Source organism: Hyperoodon ampullatus (assembly GCF_949752795.1).
Source record: "Hyperoodon ampullatus genome assembly, chromosome: 14".
NCBI lineage: Eukaryota > Metazoa > Chordata > Mammalia > Artiodactyla > Ziphiidae > Hyperoodon > Hyperoodon ampullatus.
Window position 1 is genome coordinate 555,618 of NC_136927.1, and position 13,675 is coordinate 569,292.

Sequence of the window (13,675 nt, forward strand, 5' to 3'; positions counted from 1 at the left end):
CATCAGCCCGATCATAAAAGGAAGAGGTTCGAATCCAAAAGGTGCATGAGCTGAGCTCACGGCTCCACAGTGAAAGGAGCAGAGACGCCTGGCAGGGCCAGGAGGCCAGGCTTCCCCAAGAGGCAAGGCCAACGAGGACCAGAGGTGAGGGGCCACGGCACGAGGGCAGAAAACGAGCTTGGGGGTAAAGGGCCACCCCCGGCCACCTGACACCTCCCTGTGGACACCCAGCAGGCCAGGCTGCTCAAGCTTGTGTAGACAGATCCCATCTCTCCACCTGCCACCTCCGCCCTCCAGGCCGCATCAACCCCGAGCTTGCAGGCTCCACCCTCCATCCAGTCCACCAGCCAAAGCCAAACTTGGGGCAGTCTACCAACCTGGCACTGTCACCAGTCTGTCCACTGCTCCCCCCGCCCCACAGCCCACCCTCCATCCGTCCTCCACCTGTGGCCCCCGTGATCAGGGACCCCAGCAGCCCCAATGCATGTGAACTAGATCCCCAGTCCCCAACTTGGTCCTCGAATGACCAGAGTCCTTTAATATGGCCACACGCTCTGTCCTTAAACATCTAAAACGTTTCATTGAACGTTTACACAGTTGCAAAAGGGAGGAATTTCTGGGCTACTGTAAATGCTGACGTTTTAACTGCTGAAATTGTTTGTATTACTCTTTTAAACATAGACCATGAAATAAAAATCCATAGCGTCGCAGTTCACTTTACGTGTCATCTCGCCTGGGCCGAGGGACGCCCACTTAACTGGTGAGACGTGATTTCTAGGTGCGTCTGGGTTGGTGTCTGGGAAGAGATCAGCCTTTGAATCCAGACCACGTGAAGACGGCCCTCCCCGTGGTGGGCGGCACCACCCCATCCCTCGTGGGCCCAACAGAACAGAAACGCAGATGACAGGAGATCCGCTCTCCACCTGAGCTGGACGTCCACCCTCCCCGACCTTGAGCATCCATCTCCGGGTTCTCGAGCCTCTGGACTCGGGCTGCACAGCCCCACTGGGCCCTGGGCATCCGGCTCACAGGCGGCACCTGGTGGGGCTTCGTGGCCTCCACGACCCCAAGAGCCAGCCCTACGTTAAACGGCCTCAGACACGTCTCTATCCTCCGGGTTCCGTTTCTCTGGAAAGCCCTGATTCACCACGGGGACTGGACACCCACCAGCTCTTTAACCAAGAAACAGGGGGTGTAAAAAACCCTCCTAGCTGGGATTTTTGCATTGTTCCTTCTCTCCTTGAACAGATATTTCTACTGCTTTCTCACAGAACTTATCCTAATGTAAAAACATTTATGCTTAAAAGTATTTTATCAATCACCCTGCCATGCTGCTCTGTAAGAGATGTGTGAATCTTTGCAATTTTTTCCTATGACTAGAAGACTATAAGTATTAAAATTTTCCTTCAAGATTGAGTTTTTACAATTATTGGCAGGGACTTCCCTGGTGGCGTAGTGGTTAAGAATCTGCCTGCCAACGCAGGGGACACGGGTTCAAGCCCTGGTCCGGGAAGATCCCACATGCCGTGGAGCAACTAAGCCCCGTGCACCCCAACTACTGAAGCCCACACGCCTGGAGCCTGTGCTCCTCAACAGGAGAAGCCACCGCAGTGAGAAGCCCGTGCACCACAACGAAGAGTAGCCCCCACTCGCCGCAACTAGAGAAAGCCTTCGTGCAGCGACGAAGACCCAACGCAGCCAAAAATAAATAAATTAAAAAAAAATTATTGGCACAGAGCTGACTAAAAGTAAATACATTAAATTTTGATAAATAAATATTAAATTGAAAAAGTAAACCTGTTTTGGAAACGCATCATTTAGAGTACGTATATGATGCTGATTTGTAGCACCTTATTGAAAGCAATATGGTTGTCCCAGTGTTTGGTGGCCCAAGGCACCTGGGGGCAGTCTACCCAGGGAAGACCCAGGGTGAGAGCTGGGGGTCCCCTCTGAATGGGAGAAGGCTGATCTTGAGAAAGACGGGGAAAGCCTGGCCTCAGCTGCAGACACCGTCCCTGGCAGCTCAGTCCAGAGCTCGAAGCCAGAGGCTGAGACCTGGGACTTGCACCCTGTCTGCGCAGCCCCTGGAGGCTCACGCCAGGGTCTCCATGGCCGGCCCGGGACCATGGCCCTCAGCAGCGGCAGGATCTGCTGCTGGCCCTCCCGGCCCGGCCAGTTCTGACCCCCAGGCTCTTCCCGGCCCTCAGACTGGCCCTCTGCCAGAAACTCGCTTCCCCTGCCCCTCATGCTTGCCAGGTTTCAGGTTGAAACACCCCCTCCTCCAAGAGGAGCTCCCTGGCTGCTCTGTCCAGCAGAGACCTCACCCATCCCTGCTCAGGTGCATCTCCCGCACGCCCCCTCCCCTGCCCACCTGCTCACTGCCTTAGGATAGGGCCAGACACCCGTTGGGCAGGCAGGTGAGGGGGAGTGGCTCCTGCCTGGGGACCGTGGCTTTCCTGCCTTCCTGGGCAGAGAGAACATTCCTGAAGCTCTCAGAGGTTACATCACTCACCAAGGTCATGCAGCCAGCAAACAGCAAGGCCAGGACAAGTCCAAGGTCGTCTAGCGCCAGCCATGCTCCCAACCCCGGCTTCCGGAGGTCTCAGCCTCCTCCTGATAGCAAAGCAGCCCATCACCACCTCTCAGGGCCAGAAGCTCAGAAGCCCGGGGGCCACGGGGCATGTAGGCCCTGCTGCTTTCCAGAAGCTTCCCTGGGCTCCTCCCCACAGTGCCCCGCCTGGACGTGCACGCAGCCAAATAAGGGGTCCGCAGAGGGAGCCACCTTTCCCAAATGGGGAGCAGGGAAGAGCCCTGAGGACCGGCTAGACCCTGGCCTGGCTGAGCAGGGACCATACGCAGGTTGCTTCACCCCCGAGTCCCCACCTCCTCACCTCTAGATTAAGACACACCTGCGGGGTCACCGTGAGAGACGGATGGAATCAGGTATGTCAGGTGCTTGTGGGGCGGTGTGGATGAAGCTGCAATAGATGCAGAATCAATACCAGCCACGTCCTCCTTGGAAGGATCTGAGACACCAAACGCTTTTGGAAGAAAACTGCCCTTGACTCCCGGGGCCCCAGGCTACACGTCGTGCAGCCTCACGTGTCCCACAAATGCTCCCGTGGGAGAACCCACGAGAGCTCCTTAGGAGGCAGCTCCCCGCCACATGGAGGTTCCAGCCCTGGCCCGCCCCCACCCCAAGCGAAGCTAAGCCAGGAGGCGGAGCAGCCCACCTGACCCCACCTGTAAAGTGGGGAGGGTCCCAGGGTCACGTCGAAACCAGGCTCTTTGGTCAGTGGTGCAGGGCTGGACTGCCCTCAGCCTCCTGCTTAGACTTGGGTTACAGGGTCCAGCCACAGAGACTTAACAAACAGACATAGTCAGACTGGGTTAAAACAAGGTCCACTCCTAAGGCCCACAGTGGACTCAATCCCTTCCCAAACCATGTGGTGTGACACAGCTGGGGAGGGGCAGGAGTGCCGGAGAGTCCACAGCACCCGTCACAGGTGGTTCCTAGGAAGGCCAGTTGAAAGGTTAAATGAGCTACACACACCTAACATGGTGTTATAATTCGTGCTCACCACCACCATCATCATCATCATCACCATCATCACCACCTTCATCATCATCACCATTGTCACCACCACCATCATCATCACCATCAATATCACCATCGTCACTGCTGTTGCCTAAAAGGAATCCCATAACCAAGACAGGGACCCAGCACTGCAGGCAAACATCAGGACTGAGCCATCCCAGGCTAGACCCAGCCCCTTCCTTTACACATTCAGAACTAACAAACACTGACCACCTCCAATGGTACCACCCTGGTTCAAGACACCATCACCTCACCTGGGTTAGCAAAACAACCTCTCAACTGGTTTTTCTACTTCTCCTTGGTCCCCTACACCTTCTACTCTGAACACAGGGTTAGACTGACCCTACTCAAATGGAAGTCCTGACAGGCTAGGTATACGCTCAAGCCTTCCAGAGGCTCCCATCTCAAAGTAGAAGCTGAAGCCCTCACAGTGACCCAGAAGGCCCTATGTGTTTAGCCTCATTGTGTCTGTGTCCGCATTGCCTATTCCTGGCCTCTTTCCTGGCTCTGCTCTAGCCTCACTGACCTCTTTGCTGATTCTTGAACATTCCAGGCATGCCCCTGACCACAGGGCCTTTGCACCTGCACCCCTGCTGCATGAATGCTCTTTCCCCAATTGCCTGCCTGGTCTACATCCTCTTTCCCTCGAGTTCTTCCTCAAACCTCCTTCCGAACAAGGCCTCCCAGGCCACCCCATTCCCCACTTCTCCCTAGAACCTCCTCCACCTCACGCACTGTGTCCTCCAGCTGTTTGCCTGTCGGCTCTTCATCTCTCCCCCGAGAATGGAGCTGCACTGTGGGGAGGGTGCCTCTGTTCACAGCACACCTCTGGCCCCTGGAGCAGGATGTGCCGTGAAGGAGACGCCACACCTGTGAGATGCACGGCTAAGCGCGGCCTCCGCCACAGGGCACGTCTCCAACTGCCACCTATGACGCAGAGTCCAGAGACACCTCTGGACATACGAGAGCCACGCTGGGCAAGGGTCCCTCCTCCTCGCATGGGGGGTGAGAACAACCCTACCTCACAGGTCCACTGGGTGCCAGGAGATGGGGCGAATGGCTGCTCACAGGGCCAAAGGCCACGCGGACAGGAGTAGCAGGATCTGCAGCAGGAACTGGCCCACGTGCCTCTGAGAGACGAGGGTCCCCTGTGAGCACACGAGGGTCCCCTGTGAGCACACGAGGGCCGTGGAGGCCACGCCCACCTGCCCCCAGGGGCAGCGTCCCCAGGGCTGTGTCCCCTCTGAGGGAAGAGCAGCATGCATCTCCCCACCTGATCCCCAGCACCGGCCCCGACGGCCAGGCTCAGCCTCGCCACATCCCAGGACTTGTGTCCACAGTCAAGGGGCAAGAAACCTAGGAAGTTACAGGGTGGGAAGAGCCCAGGGAGCCAAAGGGTTAAAGAGGTCCGTTTCCGATGGCCTGAAAATTAGGATGGAGCAGCTGACAGAGACGGTGTGTCCTCCCCACAGCTGTTCCCGGAATCAAAGCGCATCTTTGTCTGCCCGACTCTTAGCAACTGTTGCATTTCCTGAAGGACACGCGTGAACCAGCTGTTGTCTCACAAGATGCAACGTGGGGTAGGCTGGATCCTCAGCGAAATGAGAAAACACCGACTATCAGGGGGCGGGGGGGTCCTGGCTGTTCCCACCCGTGCCCTCAAGCGCCACGAAGGGGATCCACCCCAGCAGACGGGAACGCGGACCCCCGGGCAGGACCCATTTCAGAAACAGAGCCGCAGACAGCAGCCCGCACACGACCCAGCGAGAAAGCCGCCCCCGTGCGCCTGCGGGATGTGAGGTGAACGTGAGGACAGGAAACCATAACAAAAAGGAGCGTCTCGCACTGAAACATTTACAGGTGGAACCGGCTGACGGCTGGGCTTCGTCTCCAGTGGTCCAGGGCGGGGGCGGGGGTGGGAGGGAGAAACCACACTGGCCACAACTGACGTCCTGAAGCCGTGGCTCATCACACCGTTCCTGCTGCTCTCGCAGCCAAGGATGTACCCCCCCGGCAGCCAGACGCTGAACAATGGTTATTTTTAACCTAACAGAGAATCACCGAAATGCTTTTCATGACACCAGACAAAAGAAGCTCCTTGGTAGTAAGAAACACACACGCACCACACACACATACCACGAACACACACACACCACACACACACCACATACACACACACATACCACGAACACACACACACACACACACACACACACACACCCCACGAACGCACACACATACACACACACACCCCTCCAGCAGAAGGCAAGGTCACCCCCCGCCACACCTTCCAGAACGTGAAGCCGGCCCCTCCGAGGTCCAGGAGGAACAGGCCGGGCTGTGAGACCACATCTGGGAAGACGCCCCAGGAACTGTCCACACAGGGAAGACACCACGCGCCTTCCTGGCTTCTTCTTGGACTTCTGTTTAATGAAGCGGCAGCTCTCCACTGAGCTCGTGGCCTAACCCAGATTCAGCTCACCGGCCTCACTCTCTCGCGCCACCAGCCACAGCCCAGCTTGTTTTCTGTGCCTACTCTCGCCCCGCTGTCCTTTGCCCATGCTGCCCCCGCCGCTCGAACGCCTGCCCCACCCCTCTCCTGCCTGTCCTCGAAGACCTGGTTCAAAGGTCACTGGTTCTGCAAAGCAAGCACCCCGACCCCAAGGGACACGAGACCCTTTCCTCCTCTGTGGACCCCCAGCATCCACCAGACGCCGGTGGGACCACCCACGTCCCAGGAAAGGACGACTCACTTTTTAAACGTGGGTCCCCCCAGGGAGGACTCTCGACGGGAGGGGGGCTGCGTCGAGGGTCCCGAAGCGACGAGACGGCACGACGCTTCAACCAGGGCCCCTGTTCTGCGGGACGAGGGGTGGCCACGTGCCTCTCTCAGGGCCGCTGCAGGGCTGGGAGGGACCCCTGTGTGACTAGCGCTCTCACCCCACGGAGCCATGAGTAGCGCGGGACTCTGCCTTAGGAAAACCGGTCGCTGCCCCCCAGAACCTGCGTGACCTTGGGCCATTACCTGCCTTCTCTGAGCCTCAGTTTCCCCACCTGACACATGGGGGGGTACCTGCGTCTGCTGAGAGGCTGGATGGGCCCCGGCCAGCTGGTGAATTCCCCACACCCGGCTGGCAGGCAACTTCCTACTTGTAGTGACCAGGGCTCAAGCGTGGTCCCTCCATCCTGGGGCTGGATCGACACTGTGAGGGGCTGAGGGTCAGCTCACCAGCAGGGCTATCTCGAGGGTCCCTCCTTTCTAGAGAAATGGCCCCACTTTGCGCCTCTCTGGCCTCAGTTACCCATTGCCTGCGGGCATCTCCAATCACGTTACGGGGTGATTGTCAGGTGACATCAACAGTGAACCGGCTGGTGTGAGAAAACGTGTCTGCAGCGTCCTGGAGACCTCTCACCACCAAACTCTACAAGTTTTCAAACATCATGGCACCAAATAAGCGAGAATCGTGGGCGAGGTTAACAGGAGACTAGGAGCTGGGTGATGCAATCACGGCAGGAGGCAGGTCAGCCCAGGGCAGCCCCGTCCCGCCGAGGCTCACATCCCAGCTTCCCCCGGGCCCAGCTGGGTGGCCATGGCAGCTCGCTTGAGCTCTGTGTGCCTCCATGCTTCATCTGCCCCAAGCCACCACAACGAGGCCAGCACCATTCTAACGAGACACTGGCGACAAGGCCTGCGATCGGCTCTGGCTCAGAGCTCGCCGTGACGCAGGCTCCAGGGTCCCAGGTCTCAGCCTCGCACTTAACATGGCTCCGACCCCGCAGGGTCACACGGCCCGCGACATCCGAAGCCAGAGGTCTCCTCTGCCCAGAGTGAGCCTGGCTTTGTGCAAAACGAAAATCAAACTTTTTGCAAGTTCAACCCATTAAGCATCTCCTCGATGAGGCCCTGCATTTTCCAAATGCTAATCTTGGTTTTTAGTATCGCCTGAAAGGACGGCAGCAAACCCCAAAGCTGCAGCCAGGCTGCAAGAGGGGCTGAAGTGGCTCGGAGAAACAGAGTCTGCTCCCTGAACTGACTGTGAATTCAGCAGACGGGTGTGCTTTTCTCATCACCCGGGGGCCCGAGCCAATTTGTGGAATAACAGACTGCAGAGACATGCGGGTGGGCGGAAGACAGACAGCTGTGTGGCCAGGGGTGCAGCCAGAGGCCTGTCTTAATTAGAGCTGCAGGGAGCACAACCCGCTGCCAGCAAGGCCGCCCCAGGGTGAGATTCCCTTGCTGCCGCCCGCCCGCCTGTCTGGCGGCTCCGGTAATGAGGCCCGGGCCGTGGGCCCGAAACGCAGTGCCACTGCCTGGACCCTGCCCCCGACGCACACACGCAGGGCCTCCTAATCATCACGCTTCTGGCTTCCAGGGGCGCTCCGTCTCCAGGCACCCTGAGTCGGCAGGCAAGCCGGGAAGGGACCTGATGGAACCCAAGGGCCCCCACCTCCCTCCCTGGGGCCTGGGTGCACCCTCGGGGGACAGGCTGGGATCCACAGCACATGCCAGGGCTCTGGAGCATCCTGTGGCTTCCTCCTGAGCCTGCTTGGGCCCCTGCGTCCCCAGGAAGGACAAAGTCTCTGCCATTGCTCACAAGAGCAGAAGCCAAGTGAGGAGGCTGCACCTGCCAGCCCCCCAACCTGGACCTTCCCCAGGACTACTCAACTCTTCAGCAGGGCTCTGAAGGGGCCAGCCCAGGGCACGAGGACATCCCGCGCCAGCCCCAACTCGGACATGTGCTGCTTGGCCTGGAGCAAGGGGCAAGGGCCCTCCCCTCATTGTTCACTGAGACAGGGCGACAAGCCAGCCTCCCAGAGTCCTTTCTGCTGTGTCCTGAGGCCCAAAATAGCCCATTTACCTATCTCAGGCCCAGGATGGAGCAGAAAATGACTGTGGAGTGGTCTCAGGGCCAAACCAGCCCCTTCCTCAGACTAAGCACTGAAGGGCGGAGGGGTCTGGCTATGGGCTCCATCTGGATGGCCAAGCCAACCTCAGAGGGGCAAAGCTGCATCCAGAGAGATGCCCACTAACTTAGCCCTACCCACAAGTCAAAGGGCCAGAGAGATGATGATGATGGTGATGATGGTGATGACAATGGTGATAATGGTGATGGTGATGATGATGAAGGTGGTGACGATGGTGATGATGATGATGGTGGTGATGATGGAGGTGATGATGATGGTGATGGTGGTGATGGTGGTGATGATGGTGATGATGATGGTGATGGTGGTGATGGTGGTGATGATGGAGGTGATGATGATGGTGATGGTGGTGATGGAGGTGATGATGGAGGTGATGATGATGGTGATGGTGGTGATGATGGTGATGAAGATGGTGGTGATGGTGATGATGGTGATGATGATGGTGATGATGGTGATGGTGGTGATGATGGAGGTGATGATGATGGTGATGGTGGTGATGATGGAGGTGATGATGATGGTGATGATGATGATGGTGGTGATGATGATGATGGTGGCGGTGATGATGATGGTGGTGATGGTGGTGATGATGATGGTGATCGTGGTGATGATGATGGTGATGGTGATGGTGGTGATGATGGTGATGGTGGTGATGATGGTGGTGATGGTGGTGACGATGGAGGTGATGATGATGGTGATGGTGGTGATGGAGGTGATTATAATGATGGTGATGATACGCCCATGGACAGTATCTCACTCTATCCTCACTGTAAGCCTCAAAGTAGGTTTTATTACCCTCATTTGACACTTGAGAAAACTGAGGCTCTGCCAGGTGCTGTGGTTTGGCCAAGAGACACTCTTTTTATTTAGGGGTGGAAACTGAGGCTCCAAAGTATCCACACAGACCCAGAGAAAGCCTTCGAGAAATGCCGACTAGAAATACCGCCCCATCCAGAAGGAAGCCCGACAGTTTGGGGTAGGGGCTCTGTGCCTCAGCCACGTTGCATTACCTTCTCTTAAAGCAAAGAGCTGGAACACAGTCTTCGCCTTGTCTCCCCCGATGTAGCTCCATGCAAGCTGAAAACACTGACAAGGGCAAAAGCACCCAGCCCGAGACCGTGGGATGTTTCTTGTCCTAATCCTGAATTTAGCAGGAGGCATCATAAAGCAGCACACGGTTTCTCCCGCATGGATTCACCCACATGAATATTCTAGTTACTCTACTCACGCCGGGAAGCAGAGGGAGCAGCAGGCAGCGTCCACGGCGAGGCTCGCCAGACGCCCTGCAAACTTGGAAAGAACTGGGCGGCACGCGCCAGACCGCAGCCGAGCAGAGACGAAGCTGCGAAGCCCAGCGCCCAGCAAACTGAGAAAAGCAAAGGCCCTGGATGCTGCACTGGGAGATGTCACGTGGAAGGTCAGGGGACAGCGTCTCCCTGCCCACGGCCTCTGGAACCCACTTCCTGAACCATCAGCCCGTCTCTTTAGAGGCCGTGGCCAGAAACGGGAGCCTGTGCGGGCTTCGATCTGGAAAGTGAGTTTTCCTCTGTGCAAAACAAAAGATCTGAAGCAGACACTTCCCGTGTGAAAGCCTTCTTTCCAATCCAGCCTTGAAAAGAGGAATTTTAATCCAACCATCTGCTTCCTCCACTTCTCGTCCACCTGGCTTTCGGATGCAGTAAAGTCTGAGGCAGAGGGAGCCATGCGGCTCTGGAAACTTAGGGCCGAGGGCACGGGACCCCAGCATACGTTTCCTGGACACACACACCCAGAACGGCCCAGAGAGGGAGTCCAGCTCAGCTGCCTCGGCCAGGTTGGCCCTAAGCTAAGACTTTCTGAACCCGCTGCTACCTGGGAGCTGGAAGGGGCCATGAAAGGGTGTGACCTGCTGAAAAGCATTGTGATTCTGAGCCCAAACCCTTCTGTTCTGGGCACAGGAGTCCAGGCCACTGAACCACTCAGCAGCTTCCAAGGCCATGAACCGAGCAAAGTGTCACCGGTAATCAGAGAAACGACACCCTCTCTCCTCAAACGTGAAATAAGGCGATGGTACCCGGTGTGTCCGGGGCAGGGGAAGCCAACTCAGCAGAGGGAGATGGGGGAGGGCGACCGCGAGGTATCACATGTGTCCACCTTCCGTGGATCCACCAGGACCCGGCAAGTGCCGGAGAGCAGAGGGCGTGGTGAGGCTGACTCCCCCAGGGAGCGGGCACGGACGGGTGGGCCCAAGACGGAGGACCAGCCAGCCCCACCCCTGCCCCGTGCCACAGGCTTCTGCAGACAGGGCATCTCCACCTCAGCCTGGATCACAGCCACCCTGCCTGGGAAGCACGCTGCGGGCGAGGAGGGACCACCCCCAATTGCAGGTCCTCTGGACGTCCCTGCGGCCCTCCCGGGACCAGCCAACACAACGTATCAAAAGCCTAAAAACCCACACTGGCACGCCAGCCCCTCTATCCTGCAAAAGCGCCATTCCTCACTCTTCACTGAGACCCCGCACCATGGGAAACTAGAAACGTCCACAGTGACTTTGGCAAGGGGAGCGGTGGACAAACCGACCCATCCCTTGATGGAGCTGCATGCCCACAGCCAGCGCACAGTGGTCACACGGGAGGCCCCCAGGCCCGCGTCACAGGAGGTGCGTGTGTCCCGCCTGTTTCCACACGATACGCACGTGGAGAACGGCCTGGAGGGGCCAGTCCAGGCCACGGCTGGTGGTCGCTGTGGGGAGGAGGACGCAAAGAGAGGCCCTCTCCCTTCACTCCATGTATCTGTATGTCATCTGCACATCTCGTATGGACTGTTCCCAAAATGTGCTCAGTTATTCTAATGAAGAATCACTGCCTGCCAAGAACGGAAAAAAAAATTTTTTTCCAACATCATTTACCCTTTGATCCACGTCGGGGAGTTTATCTTAAAGAAACAGACAAGTACTCCCGACCAGCATACGAGTATGGGCATGTCATCAAAACGCTGTTTATCATAAAAAATGCAAACAGCCATGGCAGGAAAGCAGTCACGTCACACAACCCTATAGAAACAGGGACCACAGACCACGAAAGCCTCTAGTGACAAAGAGAGACGCTCACCACCTCTCAAGTGTGACAAACTACGGAGAATGTCACTCCGTTTTGTGACAATACAGGGTTACAATACGTGCATAAATTAAATCCTGAAGGACAGCCCCCAACATATTCCCAGTGATTACTTTTGCTTTGTGGCTTAAAATTTTCCAATCTTCCCAATTATTTACATGCTCAGCATTCCCGAGCAAAGCATCCCAGCCCCTTCACTACCCCCAGGCCCCCTCCCTGGAATAACTTTCGCCCCCACCCCATATCCACCCCCGAAGCCCTTCCAGCCCGTGCTGAGTGTGACCCCAGCTCAGTCACCCTCCCACAGGACCCCGTGCTCCGCAGACAGACGTGCATTTCACCCGTAAGCCCACGAGGCAGGGAGTTCAGCTCGGGCACGGCAGGCCCTCTGCAAGCAGAAGAGATGTCTTGCTGTGACGAGGTCGGCCTGCGGGCACTTTGGATCCCAACCCAGATTTGAGGAGGCAGCCCAAGTGCACACAGCGCTAAATTTCTAGAGGCCACCCCTGCCCCATGAGCCCGTGCTTCCAAAACTGACCCGTGTGCCCTGGAGCTGGACATCCCACCAGCCCCACTCCCGCACCTACCTTCTCTCGTTGTCGTCCAGATGAGCGAAGAGCACGTTCCTGGAGATGGCTTTGGCCAGTGCCGTCATGGTCTTGTAGTCCTTGGGGATGACCTGCGGGGAAGCCCAGGAGCGTCACACCTGTGGGCACCCTGGACCAGGGCCTGGACCCAGCTAGCCCTCTGCGCCCCTCCTTGACCCCGAGAAATCGGGCCGCTCAGCCTTCAAGGTGTTATTACCAGTGAGGGTAGACAGAAATCTTGAAATGCTAGCTGCATGTCACAATTTTTGGAGATTTGAAAAATAAAGAAGAGACAAGGGGCCCAGAGTGACCCGAGAGTTGGCGTATCGTCCAGAACTCGGGGTCTTGGTGGACAGACGCCGGTGGGCTTCAGAGTCTGTAAAAGATGCTACAAGGCCTCCAGGCCCTTGGATTATTATGTCTTTTGTTTTTATTTCTTTACTCCACTGGCTTTTTTGTAGGTAATAAATACTTGTTGAAATATCTGAAAACTGGAAAAAAAAAAAAAAAAAAAGATACCTTGACCCAAGGCTGGCTCCACCCTTTCAGGTCGTGATGGAAGGGCTGGGTAGGGGCCTGGACCTCGTTGGCCAAAATGTGGGTAAAAAGTCATCCCCACGCCCGCTGGGACCAGCCTGGAAAGCTCAAGGTGTGTCCAGTGAATCAACACCCAGCTGACGACCAGCACTGGCATTTCCAACGCCAAGATTCCTCCCTTAAAAGACACCGAGGGGAGGCTGTCTGGACCGGGACGTGACCCCCACCTCACGCTCAGCTGCCCCTAAATCTCTTCCAGGCTGGAGGCAGGTGGTGACGTCGGGACCCCGCATGTGGGTACGCCCCATCTAAAGCCATGGAACCCTTTACAGCGAGATCCCTGAGGGGCAGGATGGAGCCCCCTGAAGAGCCACTCCAGCTCCAACCACTGTGTACCAGCTCGGACGTGCAGGCCTTAGGGGGAAGTGCCCTACAGGCTGCACCCTCTCCCCTCCTATAACACCCTGGGTTACTGTGGTGACACGTCACACTTGGGGAACCAGCTGGGTACCATCCTAGCAACTAAACCCACATGTCTGTCCCGTTTCCTTGGTTTTACCCAGATCCCACCCAGGCCACATGCAGTCGTCATGGCCCTTCAGCCCCTCTGGTCTGTGACAGTTTCTCAGAGGAGGACTGGCAGTTATTTTGCAGAATGTCCCTTCATCTGGGTTTGTCTGGGGATCTCCTCCAGGCTAGACAGGGGTCCAGGGTTTTGGGAGGAAGGCCACAGAAGTGAAGTGCCCTGGTGGGCTTTTAAGCTGCACTTTTACTGGTTTTATTCCCTGATTATAAAAGTACTAAGTACTGGGGAGGGGCTGGGCATGGTTGCTTCATGGGGACAGAGGTTCAGATTTGCAAGATGAAAACGTTCCGGAGATGACGGCGGCGACCACGGCACAATGGTGAGAATGTGACCTGGATGCTAAACATGGTTA

At 57.0% G+C, this 13,675-nt stretch overlaps 1 protein-coding gene across 1 annotated transcript in view; it reads right to left on the reverse strand.

Annotated features, from left to right (window-relative positions):
• PRKAR1B (protein kinase cAMP-dependent type I regulatory subunit beta) overlaps nucleotides 1-13,675 on the reverse strand; it is a gene marked incomplete at both ends in the record, with an annotated part of 83,768 nt that overhangs the window by 55,226 nt on the left and 14,867 nt on the right. The window contains one exon of the mRNA XM_079719346.1: nucleotides 12,201-12,292. Coding sequence (XP_079575472.1) covers nucleotides 12,201-12,292 — 92 coding nt within the window. The remainder of the gene's footprint in view (nucleotides 1-12,200; nucleotides 12,293-13,675) is intronic.